This window comes from Corythoichthys intestinalis, chromosome 7 (assembly GCF_030265065.1).
Source record: "Corythoichthys intestinalis isolate RoL2023-P3 chromosome 7, ASM3026506v1, whole genome shotgun sequence".
NCBI classification, from domain to species: Eukaryota; Metazoa; Chordata; class Actinopteri; order Syngnathiformes; family Syngnathidae; genus Corythoichthys; species Corythoichthys intestinalis.
In genome coordinates, this window is record NC_080401.1 from 21,290,541 (window position 1) to 21,310,805 (window position 20,265).

General features: G+C 38.8%; 1 protein-coding gene across 1 annotated transcript in view; it reads right to left on the bottom strand.

Annotated features, from left to right (window-relative positions):
- Positions 1-1,780: 1,780 nt before the first annotated feature.
- kif14 (kinesin family member 14) overlaps positions 1,781-20,265 on the bottom strand; it is a 71,179-nt gene continuing 52,694 nt past the window's right edge. Inside the window, exons 12-29 of the mRNA XM_057840804.1 lie at positions 15,562-15,625; positions 15,304-15,488; positions 14,410-14,512; positions 14,090-14,247; positions 13,817-13,964; positions 13,448-13,594; positions 11,169-11,301; positions 10,776-10,869; positions 10,518-10,659; positions 9,816-9,919; positions 5,833-5,933; positions 5,338-5,568; positions 4,796-4,983; positions 4,172-4,324; positions 3,379-3,501; positions 3,167-3,241; positions 2,391-2,541; positions 1,781-2,248 (exon numbers count right to left, since the gene is read on the bottom strand). Coding sequence (XP_057696787.1) covers positions 1,887-2,248; positions 2,391-2,541; positions 3,167-3,241; positions 3,379-3,501; positions 4,172-4,324; positions 4,796-4,983; positions 5,338-5,568; positions 5,833-5,933; positions 9,816-9,919; positions 10,518-10,659; positions 10,776-10,869; positions 11,169-11,301; positions 13,448-13,594; positions 13,817-13,964; positions 14,090-14,247; positions 14,410-14,512; positions 15,304-15,488; positions 15,562-15,625 — 2,662 coding nt within the window. The 3' untranslated portion in view covers positions 1,781-1,886. The remainder of the gene's footprint in view (positions 2,249-2,390; positions 2,542-3,166; positions 3,242-3,378; positions 3,502-4,171; positions 4,325-4,795; positions 4,984-5,337; positions 5,569-5,832; positions 5,934-9,815; positions 9,920-10,517; positions 10,660-10,775; positions 10,870-11,168; positions 11,302-13,447; positions 13,595-13,816; positions 13,965-14,089; positions 14,248-14,409; positions 14,513-15,303; positions 15,489-15,561; positions 15,626-20,265) is intronic.

The following is a 20,265-nucleotide window of genomic DNA, read 5'->3' on the forward strand; positions in this document are numbered from 1 at the left end:
GTGACAGAAAATAATTGAGAAGCACTGATATAGACACACAAATACTCATGCACACACTCACTCCTCTGGACAATTTGGAGTGGTCAGTCAACAATTCAATCAATTTTTGGGATGTGGCAGAAACCCGGAGAAAAAACCTCCGGACAATTTGGAGTGTTCAATCAACAATTCGATCAATTTTTGGGATTAGGCGGGAACCCAGAGTAAACCCACGCACGACGCCATGATAGGAATTATTTTTAAACAGAAATCACGCCAAATAAAGTGCTTGTCTTTATTAAATGCTTCATTGAGCGAGTCCACTCAGATTCACTCACGCTTTGACGCTCACGTTGCCAAGAACAGCCTCTCACTTACACAATCAATGAGTTGCCCCAGCACACTTCAGACTGGGCTACCGCTAGTGTGTAACAACTTGTAACACTTGTGACCAAGAAAAAACGTTTAGTCGCACTGCTTAGCAGGAGTGTGAGAGGCTGTGGCGGAGTTTGCATGTTCAATAAAACAAAAAAACCCTTTCAAAATCGCACATCTTTGCGATGAGAGCATTGCGCATGATGATGTTCAAACGATATATCGTTCAGGCCTACCATAGAAACAACATTACCTCATTTTCTCTCACGTCAGAGAAAATGGATTCACCTATTGCCATGCTTTGTGCTAAAATGGAAACAGGCAATTCAAGGGCCATTCAAATTAGAGGTGGGCCAGTGTACTCCGGTGAGAGACAACAACAAAAAAAGACAACAATATAATGTGAATTTTAGTATTAAAACAGGAAGGATGTAACATTCTCATTGTAATAGGTCAATTTGCAACAACACGAATCCCAAATTATGACTCAACAAGAGCTCCTCATATACAGTTGTATTTAAAGGTTTGGCCACCCCTGAGAATTTAAGATTGTCCTTTATAAATCGCCAGTTGTATGTATGGATCAGCAAATTCAATTGAATATAATTTATCAGCCAAACACATTGATTGATCAGTGGGAAAAAAAATCTTATGAGTTGTGTGCAATTATCCTTTATAAATCGCCAGTTGTATGTATGGATCAGCAAATTCAATTGAATATAATTTATCAGCCAAACACATTGATTGATCAGTGGAAAAAAAAAATCTTATGAGTTGTGTGCAATTATATATAACAAGCCAGCTGTATAAAATTGGGCACATGTGTTTCTTGATTTGAACCTCTTTAGTGTTATTTATTCTTACATCTTCTTTACCACTTATCCTCACGAGGGTCACAGGGGTGCTGGATCCTATCCCAGCTAATTACGGGCATTAGGTGGGGTACATATAGGGACAATTTGGAGTGTTCAGTTTACCATGCATGTTTTCAGGATTTGGGAGGAAACCGCAGTACCTGGCAAAAGCCCAAACAGGCAAGGAGAGAATATGCATACCCCACGCAGCGTGGATTCAACCCTTGATCTCAGAAACATGAGGCATATGCTCTCCACTCACCCACTATGCTGCCAGCACTAGTTAATCGACCACATATTGTTTGGTAAACTCATTAAACACTAACCTACATACACAGGTGAAGCCAATCATGAGAAACGGTATTTTTTTGGTGGTCATTTACAAATTCTTCTTTGAAGAGTGACATCATGACAACCTCAAAACAACTCTCATTTCAGTAGATCTTTGTAGTTTACTGCCTTGTAGATACATGTTCTTATAAGATAATTTTTAAAAATCCATCCACCTTTTTTTTTTTTAATTTGTGAGTGCAAAAACATTTTGTGTTGACTGTGACTATTGAGAACATCAAACAGTGACACTAGCATCTTGTGCCAAGTTTATTATGCTATGCTATTAAAATACAACTGAAACAGTATTATATGACAACAAGCTTGATTTTCTTTCTCGCATTGCTATTACACCCAGCGTGGGCAACCATTGGACGTAACACCCGCAGGTAAGGAATATATAAATGTATTATTGCCCCGACTTCTATCAGCACATTGAGACATGCCCCTTTCTCTTGGTTCATCTTTGCTTTCTAGTGATGTGGCTGTGCCCCTCCTCTCAAAAGCTTCTTGCTGATCCCAGGGCAAAGTCAGAGACCACAAGGCACAGTGCAGCTTATCTTGTTCAGCCATCTGAGTCTGGCCAGGAGGAGGATATAGAGAAAGTCCAACTGCTCCCTTCGAAAGACCACTGATAACCTCATCAACAGTTTTGGCCGAAGAAGAGATGAGCTCTCTACAGGTGCTGAACTTAGAATGTCCGTTTTTACCTGGGAAATGGTAGCAAGGAGGTAAAATTCGCAAATATCTCCACCAAACAACATTGTGACATTTGATAAAACTTCCATGTTTCAAAAGTTTGAGGGTGTTCCATATGCACACATGGCAAGTTGCATGCATCAGTAAGCTCACCTTTCATGGCTTTAGACAAAGAGCACTGCAACTGCCTGATGGCTTGGTTCAACTTGAACAATGTGGCTGCTGTAGTTCTTAAAGTCTGCAATCTGGAAGCTAAAGCCTCCTCATCTCTTTCCTCCACAATCTCCTGGTCATTTTCAAGCTCCTGCTTAAACAAACCCACAAAATATGCATTTTTATATAGATTCAAAATTCCTGGTATACGGATTAAAGGTGGTTATATTTGATTTGACGGTACAATGTTATACAACCTACAAAAAAATCAGGTGTTTCTACTCTTTACCCTTCATAAAAGGGTGATTTTTTTAACTCATGTATTCTATGATCGATTTGTGGATTTTATGAAAGCTAAAATTGTGTGTGGGTGTGTGTTTGGGGTAATGTTACCGTAAACTAGTGATTACCAACCACTGTGCTGCTGCACATTATCTACCATGAGAGATTAGCGATGTTTAGCAGATAAAGATTCAATATTGTTTGGAATTAATGCAAGATTTTAATGTGTGGCCTTCAATTCCTGCAATAACCAGAATTCACACGTTTTAAAAAATGGCCATGGGCCTATATGTGTCACTGGATTGTTATAAATATAAATAATAAGATAATTACTGGCTATGAATGCCCACATTTTACAAAATCCTCCAATGACATCGCAAAGTACAGTACTATATATATAACACATTAGCATTTAGACGCAAAAAAAAAGTAATTTTGTAATCAAGCTTGCAGAAATACATTTTAACAGTAACTGTAGTTAAGCTCCAACTCACCGTGATGCAACAGTGAATGTACTTCTGCATTGAAAAGGCCAGATCAAGCATCTTGGTCTTCAAACACTGCAGCTCCTGTAAATAGATATAAATGACAGATGTTTGCCTGGACTGCAGTGGTTAGTAGATTTAGATTACTGGTACCTTTCTTTGTTTAAAAAAAAAATCTAAATAAACTTCTAGTTGAACCAAACCAAAAATGTTCATCTTACGGGGTCACTCGGATGAGCCAGCTGAGCTTCTCTCAATATTTCTCTGGTCGTGATAAGGCTTTCTGCAAGGATGGAGTGGACACCTTTATCCGTGCCTTTTAACAGATCTGCAACAAACGATACCTGAAAAAATATTTTATGTTAAGTACATATACAGGATATCATTATGAGAATATTAAACTATAATGGTAGTCAGAAAAGCACAGGTCCCCCACAAGCCAACGCACAATAATAATCCAAACTCGGATCAGCACTGGGGATCTACTTCATGCATGGATTTGTATGCACATCTCTTTAGGTAATAAACATTGAAATGGGAATCTTATTTTCTAATCTCTTTACAAACTGAATCTAGACAAAGAACTCTTGTTTTTTTCTTTTAGAGTGTTTATACTGTATGCTATGGCTCATAAATTGCACTTTCCACTACCTACAAAATAAAACAAATGTATAATTCAAATATAAGTGATTAACAAAAAATATGTGTGAGTGTGTGTGTGTGGTGGGGGGTTAAATTACAAGCCTACTCCAGTACCTGGGTAAAATACAAATGTACTAGTAGTTGGTATACATTGCAATTTGAACTTGCTATATAACACAGCATTATAATTTAATAAGCTCACACATTTCAATTTATTTTTCACCTTTAAGCTTCATTTCAATTTATTTTACACCTTTAAGCTCCATAAAGCTAATATTTTATTCGTAGGTACTGTTGTTTCTAGGCTTAATTACAGCAAATCCCAAAGACAGAAAGAGACAGATGCTACTGTGGTATTAATGGTAGTGTTACCTTGCCTGTGGCCTGTATACCCAGCTCCATAACACTTAACGGCATGCCTGACAATGCCGACAGATGGCAAAGTGCAAGCAACGCTGCACCCAGGCACTGCCCACTCTTCTTTTGTGCTTCTGCCACCATTGACGTGATCTCAGATTCACAACCCTAAACAAGGAGATTTTTATTTTCAGCAAACATTGAGTAAACTCAAAATAACAGGTGGAATTTGAATTTATTAAGCAGTGAATCAATGCAAATAAGCTAACAAAACAAGTGGGTCTGATATTCTGTGAGGGTCTGTAAATAAATTAAAACCCATACGAAAATTTGGACATGGAAGAAATTTGTGTTTAGGTACTGAGGCTTATAAGGAATTTAGATTAATTTTCCATATATTCATGTTCTGTTTGAGACTCAAGGTTGACAATTCCCTCTGCTTAGTCATTTCCATAGACATAGCTCAAACAGCTCAGAGCCAAGACCTGTCAATCAATGCTTTGAATTTTTATTAACCACACTACACAAAAATCAAAGTTATTTACCGGCAAAGATTTTTCACACTCAATTGCCCTTAATTGATGTACTATATAATTGCTATGAAAAGTACTAGATTGAGGAGTGAAGTAATATGGTCACTTGAATGAGCAGCTGCAGGAATCCTCCCATCTTTTTGACTTGGCTCTTGAGTTCTTCAGTAAGAGTGTAGGGTGTGCCAGAGGAGGCTTTCACGCTGGCCAACCAGTGTGTGATGACAAACACTGCACTCTCTATAGCTGCAGTGGCCTTGATAAGCTGAGTCTGAGCCAACAAGTTACACTCAAACACTGAAAGAGAGAAGGTGTGGGGGGGAAGAGTGTGGGTTGGGGGTGAATGGCATAAGTTTATATATTCTTAATCACAAATGTCAGACAATTGGCATGCACCTTTTTGGTGCAGTTGATGAATTGGTGTTGTAATATTTACCTCATTATTAGTACACACAAAGCATTCAAGTTTTTTTCAGTAAATACCATTCTTCATTCTTGATTAAAATGAGAGTTGTAATAATAGGATGTGATTAATTTTATCACACATCATTCACTGTGCATAGAAATTGCTATGTGAAATTATTTGCTGTTAAAATGTATCAAAGAATGGTGAATAAATGTGCATTCAGTTAAAACATGGTTTACTCTTACCATTCTCTTGGCTGTCATCGTCTAAACTGTCATACAGATCTGATATGGTCTGGATAGCTTCATATACACTATGTAAATCTGAGGCCAACCGATCAGCCAAGCTTTCTTCATTGCCTCCAAAGCCACGTAAACGGGCCACTGATTGGCCTATCAGCCTCTTGCAGACACCAGGCATTGCAGAGTCTGTTGTGCTGGAAGTTGTGGTGGGCGGTGTGGCGACACCCATTAACCCTAAGACATTAAGGGAGTGAAAAGATGACTTCAGAGGGTTTTTTAACTACACCATGTCATATTAAAAAATCTCCACATACACCCACAGGAGAACAAGTTTATTTTAAATGGCAACACCCTTGGATTGCAGGTAATCTGGGAAGCACTTGAATTTGGGAATGTACATTCTGTTGATTCATTCTCCGGCACCTTACTGGTGTGCCTCAGGCAATTAAAATGTAAAAACAGATTAAAAAAGAAGTCATGTTGAGTTATCAGACTTACCATCAGAGAGCGTCGAGCCCTTTAGGAGGCTCTGAATGGGATGGACACGAATCTCATAGAGACGCCCTGAGAGTCTTTTGCCCTTTAATAAACTCCTGCTCCTAAAAAAAACAGAAGGCGCATAGACATCTGTATTCTGATAATGGACAAAACAAAAGCCATTCGCAAAAAAAAAATAAAATAAAAACAAAAAAATAGTACTAAACCATAATGTAGGTTTAAAGAGTGGGAAGGAAAGACCCCAATATTTTGTTTTAAAATGGGAAATGAAAAAAGAGTAATGAAAGAAATAATTTTCTTATTTATAGTAATTGAAACCTTAAAACATCCAATTTTAGAAACAATGATGGCATTTTTTTTTTTTAATGACGTTATTTAAATGGCGTCCTCCTGCACAAATGTATTCTTGAAATTTGCTGTTGAGATCCGTTATTGATTTCTCATCTGAGTTAGGATGCAGTGAATTTCATCCTGAATTTAGTGTTGCACCAATACCATTTTTTGGGCCCGATACCGATACAGATACCTGGCTGTGCAGTATCGGCCGATACCGATACCATTCCGATACCACTCTGTTTGCAAAAAAAAAAAAAAAAAAAAAAAATTCATATATACATATATATATACAGATATATATACAGATATATGTTGGTACAATTTTCGATACAATTCAATACATTTAATGCTCTGAAACAGAAAATACAACTGTTATTATTATTATTTATTTATTTTTATTAATTTTTTTTTTTTTTTTGCTAACAAGCAAAAATAACAGTGCCATCATATAAACAAGCATTTTAGTGCATAATATTTATGTGCTTACTTCTTACCGATCTGAAGAAAAATTTTGTATATAAGTGCTGAGAACAATTTTTACTGTTTGTAAAGTGGGTCACACTGTTGATTGCTGCAGCTCTCTTAGCAGCTATATTTAAACATCCTATTTGTGGTCCGAGTCCATCTGTAACATGTACTGAATTAACAGTATTTGCAGCATTATCTATAGTCACTGGTATGGGTTGATTTGGCCTGCTTAACTTCCATTCAGGCATGGCGGTTTCTATTTAATCAATGTAGTCTATGGACTACGCGTCGCTCTGGGCTCACGCAGCTAATGGCATGGGATCTTATGTAGTACATCTAGGTTGCTATTTGATAATATCTAGTGTGTGCGCGCGAGAGTTGGCATGGGATCTAACATAGGACATCTAGATTGCTATTTGATGATATCTAGTGTGCGCGCTGCGCCGCTTGAGTGTTTTCTGGCCACAGAAGTTACTTCTGCTCATTACTGCACAACACCAGCATATTACAATCGACTTTCATAAACAGGACGAGTTTTAAGTACGGCGCTCTTAAATTGCCACTCATTGTTCATCATGAAACCATGAGTTTGCTGAGTCTCCCACGGTCACTCTTAACCTTTCTGATCCCATCGGCGTGATAACAGTAAGCGTTAGCTTACGCATGCTAATCGTTTGTGAATCCCATGTTAAATGAGCAGCCTAACATCGCGGATATGCGTTGTAGTGTACATCGTAATACTGAATACTAAGGTGTAAATTTCGTGTGGTAATTTCGAGACAAAGACATACAGATGTAATGATTTGGGAAGTTAGCTCACGTGGACAGTATATTTGCGTTCAAATGATGCCAGTACATGGTATCGGTGCCCTAAAACGTGGTACTCGTCGATACCGATAACACCATTTCGGCCTGGATCGGCGCCCCCTGCCGATACTGGTATCGGTATCGGTGCAACTTTACCTGAATTCACCATGGTTATTACAATGACAGATTATTTACATGCTCAAGGTCACAGTCTCGCAGTGCTGCCACTTGCTCATGTCTGACAATACGCTGTATTTTCAACAATGGACAACAGCAGATTTCAAGAGTGCAATCATGCAGGAGAATGCCATTTAAAGGACGCCATTTTTAAATTTAAAAAAATCCACAACTGTTTCTTAAATGGCATGTTTTAAGGTTTCAATTACTATGAGTAAAAGATGTTTCTTTCATCTCTCTTGGTTTTATTGGATTGTTTTTTGGGCCAAAGTATTAGGCATTGTCGACAAAGAGGACCCTTTACAAGCCCAAAAAATGGTCTGCCAAATTTGTTGTTTGGCCCTTTTTCCAAAAACAGACATTAAAACGAGCGGCTTCGTACATTCTACGTCACAAAGACTGAGTTCAAACATCCAACCTCAAGGTCCCGCCTCCCTCCACTCAGTCACACCCAATTCAAGCTTTTATTTTCTAGGTAATTACATACATATGATATAACTCTGACCAGTCGCGCTGGACTGTTGTGGCAATTTTCTATTGTTACAAACTCCCTCCAAAAATCTTTTCATAACAAAATTATAGTACAGGTACATTATATTTGGAAACACAGTTTCAAATAAGTACAGTATCACACACCGCTGAAAGCATAATCCTAGCCATGATTTCCACTAGCCAGAAATGGTTGCCAGAGCTCAGCCACAGTCACTAGCTTTATATGTTCCGTATCAGAACTTGGTATTCAAAATATAGCATTTATTATTATTCTGATGATACACAACTTTACATGCCCCTAAAATTAAATAGAGTGTGATTGAAGTATTCTGGAGGTTTGTCTTTTCAGATTAAACAATGGATGTGTTGTAACTTTTTGCTTCTCGCAACAAATAACGTTAACATCGTCAGCACAGCTCATCCGCTTGATGCAGTAGACAGCATCAATTAGACGTGCTAATGCGTGTATTTTTGATCCACCTGGAGCAGTGGACCGCAGCTGTTTTGCATACACTGGGATTCTTGCCTGGCAAGGCCAGACTGTTCTCCCTGTATTTTTCAAACACTTTGAGAATAGTCTGGGACCCAGCCCATTAACGGCCTCTCAAGCACGGACAAAATCAACCGTCCAATCAGATTTGTTTATTTGCGTGACGTGTTCTTAACGAGCAACGTCACTCTTCCGCGTCAGAAGTCGTCTCCACAACAACACAGATGGCGAACACGAGAGCCGAGAATTTGTTCCAATCCACGGTAAAATCAGTTTTAACAACAGTCTGTCTCGCGCTAGCCATGTTGAATAAACTCCCCTCTCCTCGTATGTTTACTTCCGCGCGCAAGTCCCTCGTCCTGCCCTTGTCGCTTTACTAACATCATGTCCACCCATCGCTGATTGGACCACTCTGCTGTCTGTTTGCTGTGGCTTGTTCCGCCTTGGAAATTGTATCCGCTGAATGTTGGTCAGACTCAATAGCTGGACCAGCGGTGAGTCTGGTGTACCAGGCTACTCGGATTCTGGGATTATTGTAGTGGTTTGAAATATCCTCTAAGATAGTGATGCCTTCACCCAGTATTAAAAATTAGGCAAGCTTTTTGTTTGGAATATGTATCTGATAGATTTTCTATTTGCTCTGAACTTGCAAATCAAATTGCGGGAGGCGGGCTTGACCAGTCATTTTAAAAAAAAAAAAAAAAAAAAAAAAAAAAAGGATAAGCCTGAGTATGTTCGGTTTTCTTTCTGTGCGCCAAATGAGCAAAATTTCAATACTGCTTACATGGCCGAGAGTCTGTGCAAACTGACCATATGTGTGTGCGTCAGTGCATTAATGTGTTCTATTCATACTTATAAACTTTGAATATAAGACTAAACGGGGATTATTTGCGTTTTATTTTGGAAAAATGGTCACTAAAGAATGTATAGCCAGTAGCTTTGTTTTGATGCAGTCTGAATGGGCACGCCAAAAAAAAAAACGCCGAAAAATCGGAATTGTGCATGAAGACCTGTGGTCTGAACCTAGCCTTAGTTTCCATAATCAATATAATAGCCATACTAGGACAGAAAAAAAGTTGTCATTCACATTTCAATGCCCTTGCTCATATGCAGTAATGTAAATTGATGAGTTGAAACAAAAGGTCTTATATTTTATGCTGTAATAAACTGTAATAAGCAGACCATATGAAATGGAAAAGAGTTGAATAATTACCTTCGACGTGAAAAAGTGGAAGATGAACCAGAAGACGTCGTTATATCTTGCTCCCACTCGTCATCAGGGGCATAGAACACATCATCTTTAGAAGCAAGATCTTCCTATAAAAAATTTGGAAATAAACAATACTGCCAACACAAACTGGAAAGAATTTTGCTAGAACGAGCCTATGATATCAATATACTGCTATGTAGGCCTGCACAGTATATCGTTTGAACATCGCAATATGCGAATGCGCAATAGTCCCATCGCAGGACGTGCGATTATTATAACTCATTTATTCATTATTTTAACACATCAACTTTTGTTTTGCATCATAACAGCAGCAAGGGTACAGAGCCATGGCCCCCTGGATCGACTTTTATATACAGCATTCTTTATCATTCACAGATGAACCCCTTTGCCTGGATTAAACGGTATTATATGGATGCAATGTGGTCATGGAGAGCGTTTCAGCAGCACCCGCCGGCAGACAGGAGAGACTCTTCGATTTCTCAAACATAGGTGAATGGTTCAGAAAACCACTGACTATGTTTTTAACCAGAAAATTACCATATAGCATGATTAAAAGGTAAAAAAAACTTAAATTTGCAAGCAACCCCCCGCCCCATACAAGTCTTGGCGCTGCATTCAGATTGGTATGTTTTAAAAGATTGTCAAAATTTAAATCGATACGTTATCATATTACAATTAAATAACCTGTTCCATTTCTCTCATTGCAGCCATGTTGTTTTGAAACTTCTCCAGGCTCCAGAAAGTCGAGATTCCAAGCTTTGTGTTTTGGACCCGGACTTGCAACACATCCCCTTGGCCTGGGTACCCATCGACAGAGCTCTCATGTCTACAAGCGAAGAGTTACATCACTGACTTAAATAATTACTTGTATTGTGTGTGTGTGTGTGTGTGTGTGTGGGGGGGGGGGGGGGGGGGGGGTTGCACAGTGTTATTTGATCCTACCTGCTGAATACGGTGTTTTTCTTCAAGTTAGCACTAATTTTATTGGCCTCTTCAACCATCAGGGAGAGTTTCATAGCATCCCAGTGTGGAGAGACTGCAATGCAGACATGAGACATATACTTTAAGTAGTTATTTCCTGATTTGAAAAAAAATAATACTGAGAGTGTTTAACTGGATTATGTAATAAACTTGTAAAGCAGTGTTTTAATATCATAGTTATCTTTGTCAATGAAAACTAAAAAGATGAAAAGCATGCCTTAATTTTAATTAGTAGTCAGTATCAGATTCTTGACAGGAGGTTCTGGAACATAAGAATAACTCTCTCCATTCCCTCTAAAATTGAGTTTGCCCAAGAAGATGCGCAGTTACTCAATATCCACAAAAACGACTCACCATTTCTTGTAGTGTTATTCAACCTCATAGCACGTTTCTTCTGCATATCTTCAAGCTCTTTGCTTAGCTTGTCCTTCTCAACTTCCAATGCCTCAACAATCTTCGCTTGAGACACATGGTGTTCCTTAATCACCTTAAAGAGGACAGACAAAAACTTGATCACGTGCATCACAGCAGAAAGAAACATCCCTGTTTAATGAATTGGAAAAAAAAAAAAAAAAATTCTGTTGCATAATAGTGGAGCATAAAAGCAAGAATTTCCAGGAAGTGGCCACCAAATATGGAGCAGATATTTTATCAATGCAAGAATCCCAGAACCCCCACCTTCCTTGTGATGTCAATAATACATAATACTCACATGCACCTGTGCTCGAGTCTATCAGTGTAAAAAGTGTGGCTATAACTGATGCGACAAAAAGGTTGTGCTTGTAAGCGGTGTAATTTTTTGTGTTTAAACATTACTTTCTCCAGTACTGCATTTGCAATTTTGCATACCTAAATACTATGAGCAACAATCTTTCACATGGTCATTTATGCTTACATTGGTATGAAAAAGTATATGAACCTTTTGGAATTTTTAATATTTCTGCATACAATCACCATCAAATGTGATGTATACTTTGTTAAAATCACACAGATGAAAGAACATCTGCTTTAATTAAAACAGCCCAAATATTTATAGGTTTTCATCTTTTAATGATAGTATGCAAACACTGACAGAAGGGGGAAAATAATTAAGTTAACCATCACATTTAATTTTTTTTTGCCGCCCCTCAATGGGGTTCAAGTCTGGACTTTGACTTGGCCACTGCAGAAAGTGTATTTTGTTCTTCTGAAACCATTCTGAAGTTGATTTACTTCTGTGGTTGGGATCATTGTTTTGTTGCAGCATCCATCCTCCTTTCAACTTCCACTGACTGACAGACAGCCTCGGGTTTTCCTGCAAAACATCCTGATGAACTTTTGAATTCATTCTTCCATTAATGATTGCAAGTTGTCCAGGCCCTGAGGTAGCAAAACAGCCCCAAATCATGATGCTCCCTCCACCATGCTTCACGATGGGGATGAGGTGTTGATGTTGGTGAGCTATTCCATTTTTCCTCCACACATGACGTTGTGTGTTACTCCCAAAGAATTCAACTTTGGTTTCATCAGTCCACAAAATATTTTGCCAAAACTTCTGTAGAGTGTCAAAATGCCTTTTTGCGAACATTAAATGAGCAACAATGATTTTTTTAGACAGTAGTGGCTTCCTTCATGGGGTTTTTCCATGAACACCATTCTTGGCCATAGTTTTCTCCTGTAAATTTGATGTGTGCACAGAGATATTGGACTGTGCCAGAGATTTCTGTAAGTCTTTAGAAGACGCTCCAGGGTTCTTTTTAACCTCTCTGAGTATTCTGCGCTGAACTCTTGGCGTCATCTTTGGTGGACGGCCACTCCTTGGGTGGGAAGCAACAGTGCCAAACTCCATTTGTAGACAACTTCTCTGACTGTCGACTGATGAACATCCAGACTTTTATACTAGTAGATGGTTTTGTATCCTTTCCCAGCTTTATACAAATCAACAATCCTTGATCGCAGGTCTTCAGACAACTCTCCTGACAGAGCCATGATGCATATCAAACAGTGCTTCTCATCAAGACAATTCTTACCAGATGTGTTTTATAGTGTGCAGTGCAGCTTTAAAACCACTTATCAGTGATTAGGCACACAACTGACTTGTTTGGTAAAAAATGGTTTCAATTGCTCTTTAAGTCTCCTTAGACAGAGGGTTCACTTATTTTACCCCCTTCTGTCATTGGTTGTATGCTATCCTCATTAAACTATGAAAAGCTAAAACGTTTGGGTGGGTTTAGTTAAAGCAGACACCATTTTCCCATCTGTGTGAGTTTGACAAAGATCAAATCACATATGATCTTATGCAGAAATGTGAGAAATTCCAAAAGGTTCAAATACTTTTTCATACCATTGTAGGTGTTGTCTCTTCCTTTAAATAAATAGTAGTAATAAATATTTTAACTCTGTGATGTGACATTTGCACTTGTAGTTTTGCCACATTAAAAAAGGGCCACAAAAAATATTTAAGCACACACTTTTGGTCCGAATAACCTTCTTTCAAGTTTTACCTTTGAACAGTAGCTCCTCATGACTCATTTAAAAACTGCATACATTTGGGTGTGTAGGCGTATTTTTCCACATTTTGTGGTGCAAATCTGTACTACAAAATATAAGCCAACTTTCCACATTCAAGTGAAAGTGTTTTTCTAAACCCTGACCTGGGCCTCCATGTGGAGACGGAGGCGTTTTTTCTGAGAGTCCACCTCCTGCTCCAACTCCATATTGGCCACCTTTAATTCTTCCATCTGGCTGGCTACCCTTCGCTGGTCGAGCTCCTGGAGACGCTTACGCTCATTTTCCTCATTCTGAATGAATGACATTTTTGTGTAAGTCAAGCCAAGTGGAACAGGCGGCACAAACTTATTCGTCCAACTTTGTCAAACAACAACAACAACAAAAAAAACAACCAGTATCACATTAGAAGAACATCTCTGAGGGTCACGATCAGGAAAATTATGACAAAAATTAAATGTGGAGAGTGTAAATGACTTTTCCTTCTTTTGGCCCCAGTCAAAAAGTTCCTGTACCAGCACTTGTTCCATCACCCGGATCTTGTCTTCATAAAGTGCCTTCTGGTCAGACAGCTCTTTTTGGGCAACTTCTTTGGCCATCTGGATTCCCTGCATCATCTCTTTTTTTGCTTTCACTTGGGCCTCTTCTATTTCTGCCTCGAGCCTGGTGTACAAAAACAAAACACGTAACATACACAAATAAAATTAAAATAAAAAAAAAATAAAAAATACAGTCATACACGCATATTAATAAACTGTAAAAAGTTGTATTATGCTCTTTTAACTTACTTAGCTCTCTGAGCTGCAAGCAACTCATTTTTGGCAAATTCAAAGTCTTTATGGCCTTCACGAGCACCTGTCCAACATGATACCCGCTTTCCACTTTGCACCTCTGCTGGATGGTTGAAACGCAAGTAATGGTCTCCACCAAGAATAATCCTGTCCCCCTGAAAACAGTAATAAAGAAATAGTTGCTCAGTAGTCATAAAATAGAAGGAGTTGGTAAACCTAATTCTTTCTTTCTCAACTTAATTCAGATTAATTTTCTATATGACTTTCTACAAAATGGAACTAAATTTAAAATATAATGAGAGCTTCTGAATACTTACATGGTGTAGAACAGTGGCGTCTGATATTAAGTTCCCATTCACAAAGGTTTTGGCATTATCTATTGGCGTGACGCTTACAGTACCATGGGTGTTGGTTATAATACTGTAACAAGAGAGATTCCGCATGGATTAGTTTAGGTGAACCATTGGGGAGATTTTTTCCCCCAAATTACATTTTTTTTTCGTTTTTTTTTTTTATATGTACAGTTTCTACGTGATATGCGGGGAAATGAATAAATAAACAAATATTTTTCCTTTTGGGGGAGATAACCAAAGGGGAACCTACATAGTAGGGAAATTAAGTTCAGGATGTGTTTTAAAACCCTGCAGCACTGGAGATCCCTATTGGAGGCTGAGCCAGACAGAGCAATCTATTAGTTTCGACTATATGGCAACACCACCGCTTCATATCAGTTGTAAGGTGGGGTGATTTTTTTTTTGTACCATAATTGGTCAATTGTAATGTCTGCTTAAAAAAAATCTCAAAATGTATGACTTTTTGGGCCATGCCCTCCACCAACATGGTGATACCGCTGTCTATAAATTGCTTTGTTTTTTTTTCAAGTTTGGCAATGTTAATAATTTCTTGGTGCCAATTGGAATTGGCAAATGAGCTGTTGAGTTTCACCTTTTTATTAAAACTTAACCATACAGTTAAACTTTGAACAGCGTAGCTTTGTAAGGAATGACGAACGCAATATATCCAACCAATTACACCACATATGGGTTTCCCCAACGTCGATGGGAAACATGCCAGCAATCATGGCTTCAAAAACTTTAGGGTTTGGAAAAAATAAATTCCAAATGCATTTTAAACAGCCATCAAATATTTGCTGTCGATACTCGGGCCTGGTACCAAATGTTGTAGCTCATGAGATTTGAATTTATTCTTACCAGTGCTGGTCAGCAATGAGGGCCCCGGTCAGCTGGATGTCGTGGGTGCTATCAGATTTAAGTTTGCCAACTGTGGTCTGACCCTCTTTGATCATGTAAAGAAGCATTTCAGACAGCTGAGGGTCCTCATTCAGGTTAACCAGATTGGGGAGACGGTTATCCACTTTAAAAGTTACACCGGATTTCTGCAGACAAGCAAACCAAAAGACGACATGGCATTTCATTGATAGTGTCAGCGAATGTCTGCAGGCAACCTACCTGCAACTCCTTTGTTTCTTCGCGTTTCCGTATTTCAGCCTGCTCAAGCTTTTCCCGCCATTCCCTATTTGAAAGAAAGAAAGAAAGAAAGAAAGAAAGAAAGAAAGAAAGAAAGAAAGAAAGAAAGAAAGAAAGAAAGAAAGAAAGAAAGAAAGAAAGAAAGAAAGAAAGAAAGAAAGAAAGAAAGAAAGAAAGAAAGAAAGAAAGAAAGAAAAACCAGTAACCCATTTAAGTGTTTCTTGTGTATCCAAAAACATTAGTTTTGATCATATAAAACAAAAAAATAAAACAGGGGTGGTGGAGTCAGTTAGGGCGAAGCTAATCAAACTGGGGAAAATGGTGGACCTATCAATTTGTTAACGATAAAAATCCATCCCTAGTATTAGCTGTTAACTGTTCACTGCATGCAACATATTTTCCGAAAAATCAACAAGCAATACATATTAGGGATGTCCCGATCCAGGTTTTTGCACTTTCGATCAGATACCGATATTGTTTTCCACTTCTGATCCGATACCGATACCGACCTATCTGAGCATGTGTTAGAGTTTAAAGTTATTTAGCCTCCTTTCTTAGTTGTCAGACTCATGTTGAAAAAGGTTTTAGTACCCTTGATACAACTAGCCAGCTGAATTAGGTGAGTTTGAATAACACACAACGGTTGGTAACAAGAAACTGACCTGTTTATTCAGTGACAAACACAAAACATTACAAATAACTAGAAACTGCAATTTCGGGAGAAATTACACCTTGGTCTTTCCTCTGTGGAGATACAAATCTTAGCCCCACTCAGGTCTATCAATAGAATGGACCATAATGCCAGTCAATGGCACTAAACAAAGTAAAAGCCATTAGAAAAGATTGGGAGAATTGGACGTCCATGTCCGTCAATGGCAGCACCCTCCATAAGCGTCAATGTAATTGGGGAAGTTTGGGGGACACGTCCTATTGATATCTAGTCATTATCTGTTGATTTGGAGGAAAAAAAAAAATTCCCATTGAAAATGAATGGGAAAATTTTTGGACGTCCATGGACGTCAATGGTATCAACTTACATAGGCGTCAATGGAAACCAAGTACATTTGCATCAATAAAATGAAAAAACATAATTAAATGCCATTAGAAATGAATGGGAAATTTGGACATCCATGGATGTCAATGGCATGACCCTCCATAAGCGTAAATGGATTTGGGGAAGTTGAGGGGACACGGCCTATTGATATGTAGTCATTTTCTTTTGATTTTGGGAGAAAAAAAAAAATTCCCATTGAAAATGAATGGGAAAAAATTTGGACGTCCATAGACGTCAATGGCAGCACCCCCCATAAGCGTCAATGGAGTTGGGGACGTTTGGGGGATATGTCCTATTGATACCTGGTCATTTTCTGTTGATTTGGTGAAAATTTGTTTTTTCCCCATTGAAAATGAATGGGAAAATTTTTGGACGTCCATGGCCGTCAATGGCATCGACATCCATATAGTCAATAGGATCCAAGTACATTGGCATCAGTAGATTCGACATGCATGGCCGTCAATGGCATCAATGCAATGTAAATTCCATTGAAATCCCATTGTAAGTGAATGGGAACTTTTCCCATTAGAAATGAATGGGAGAGATTTTGGCAAATTTCCGGGGAACCGTAAGTTTTTTCCAAATTCTGTATACAACTTTTATGCCCCTCACCGTCCCGGAATTTTTGATACCCAAATTATGTGATTTGGTCAAAAATTGTAGGACTAGATACATTTTTAAACTTTTTTTTTTTTTCGGAAAATTGCCGTTTACGGGCGAACGGAAAATTTTTCGTGGCGTTTTGAAAAATTCCCATCGTCACGCGAAAATTCCGGTCATGCCGATACTTGAACGGTGCCGATCGGGGCTACGGTTTAGGCTGTGCGTTGGCTCAAAAAAACGCGGAGAATAAGATGAATAAATAATAATAATAACTAGAAACTGCAATTTCGGGAGAAATTACACACCTTGGTCTTTCCTCTGTGGAGATACAGATCTTAGCCCCACTCAGGTCTATCAATAGAATGGATCATAATGCCAGTCATTGGCAAAAAACAAAGTAAAAGCCGTTAGAAATGAATGGGAGAATTGGACGTCCATGGACGTCAATGGCGGCACCTTTCATAATTGTTAATGGAATCGGGGAAGTTTGGGGGACACGTCCTAATGATATCTAGTCATTTTCTCTTGATTTGGGAAAAAAAAAAATTTTCCCATTGAAAATGAATGGGAAAAATTTTGGACGTCCATGGACGTCAATGGTATCAACTTACATAAGCGTCAATGGAATCCAAGTACATTGGCATCAATAAAATTAAGAAACATGAAGAAATGCCATAGGAAATGAATGGGAAGTTTGGACGTCCATGAACGTCAATGGCATCACCCTCCATAAGCGGCAATGCAATCGGGGACATTTGGGGGACACGTCCTAATGATATCTAGTCATTTTCTGTTGATTTGGGAAAAAAAAAAAATCCCATTGAAAATGAATGGGAAAAATTTTGGACGTCCATGGACGTCAATGGTATCAACTTACATAAGCGTCAATGGAATCCAAGTACATTGGCATCAATAGAATGAACAAACATGAAGAAATGCCTTTGGAAATGATTGGGAAGTTTGGACGTCCATGGACGTCAATGGCATCACCCCCCGTAAGCGGCAATGCAATCGGGGACATTTGGGGGACACGTCCTAATGATATCTAGTCATTTTCTGTTGATTTGGGGGAAAAAAAAATTTCCCATTGAAAATGAATGGGAAAAATTTTGGACGTCCATGGACGTCAATGGTATCAACTTACTTAAGCGTCAATGGAATCCAAGTACATTGGCATCAAAAGAATGAACAAACATGAAGAAATGCCATTGGAAATGAATGGGAAGTTTGGACGTCCCTGGACGTCAATGGCATCACCCTCCATAAGCAGCAATGCAATCGGGGACATTTGGGGGACACGTCCTATTGATATCTAGTCATTTTCTGTTGATATGGGGAAAAAAAAAAATTTCCCATTGAAAATGAATGGGAAAAATTTTGGACGTCCATGGACGTCAATGGTATCAACTTACATAAGCGTCAATGGAATCCAAGTACATTGGCATCAATAGAATGAACAAACATGAAGAAATGCCTTTGGAAATGATTGGGAAGTTTGGACGTCCATGGACGTCAATGGCATCACCCCCCGTAAGCGGCAATGCAATCGGGGACATTTGGGGGACACGTCCTAATGATATCTAGTCATTTTCTGTTGATTTGGGGGAAAAAAAAATTTCCCATTGAAAATGAATGGGAAAAATTTTGGACGTCCATGGACGTCAATGGTATCAACTTACTTAAGCGTCAATGGAATCCAAGTACATTGGCATCAAAAGAATGAACAAACATGAAGAAATGCCATTGGGAATGAATGGGAAGTTTGGACGTCCCTGGACGTCAATGGCATCACCCTCCATAAGCAGCAATGCAATCGGGGACATTTGGGGGACACGTCCTATTGATATCTAGTCATTTTCTGTTGATATGGGGAAAAAAAAAAATTTCCCATTGAAAATGAATGGGAAAAATTTTGGACGTCCATGGACGTCAATGGCAGCACCCTCCATAAGCGTCAATGGAGTTGGGGACGTTTGGGATATACGTCCTATTGATATCTGGTCATTTTCTGTTGATTTGGAGAAATTTAGTTTTTTCCCCATTGAAAATGAATGGGAAAATTTTTGGACGTCCATGGAAGTCAATGGTGGCACCCTTCATAAGCGTCAATGGAATTGGGGAAGTTTGGGGGACACGTCCTATTGATATCTGGTCATTTTCTGTTGATTTGGGGAAATTTTGTTTTTTCCCCATTGAAAATGAATGGGAAAAATTTTGGACGTCCATGGCCGTCAATGGCATCGACATCCATATAGTCAATTGAATCCAAGTACATTGGCATCAGTAGATTCGACATGCATGGCCGTCAATGGCATCAATGCAATGTAAATTCCATTGGAAATCCCATTGGAAGTGAATGGGAACTTTTCCCATTCGAAATGAATGGGATAGTTTTTGGCAAATTTCCAAGGAAGCGTAATTTTTTTCCAAATTCTGTATACAACTTTTATGCCCCTCACCGTCCCGGAATTTTTGATGCCCAAATTATGTGATTTGGTCAAAAATTGTAGGACTAGATACATTTTGAAAGTTTTTTTTTTTTTCACGGAAAATTGCCGTTTACGGACGAACGGAAAAATTTTCGGGGCCATTTGTAAAGTTTCCTGTGTCACGCGAAAATTCCGGTCGTGCCGATACTTGAACGGTGCCGATCGGTCTAACGGTTCGGGCTGTGAAGCGCGCGTTTTTTTTCCATTCAAAATGAATAGGAAAGTTTTTGGCAAATTTCCGGGGAACCGTAAATTTTTGCCAAATTCTGTATACAACTTTTATGCCCCTCACCGTCCCGGAATTTTTGATGCCCAAATTATGTGATTTGGTCAAAAATTGTAGGACTAGATACATTTTGAAACTTTTTTTATTTTTCGGAAAATTGCCGTTTACGGGCGAACGGAAAATTTTTCGTGGCGGTTTGAAAAATTCCCATCGTCACGCGAGAATTCCGGTCGTGCCGATACTTCAACGGTGCCGATCGGTGCTACGGTTTGGGCTGTGCGTTGGCTCAAAAAAACGCGGAGAATAAGATGAAT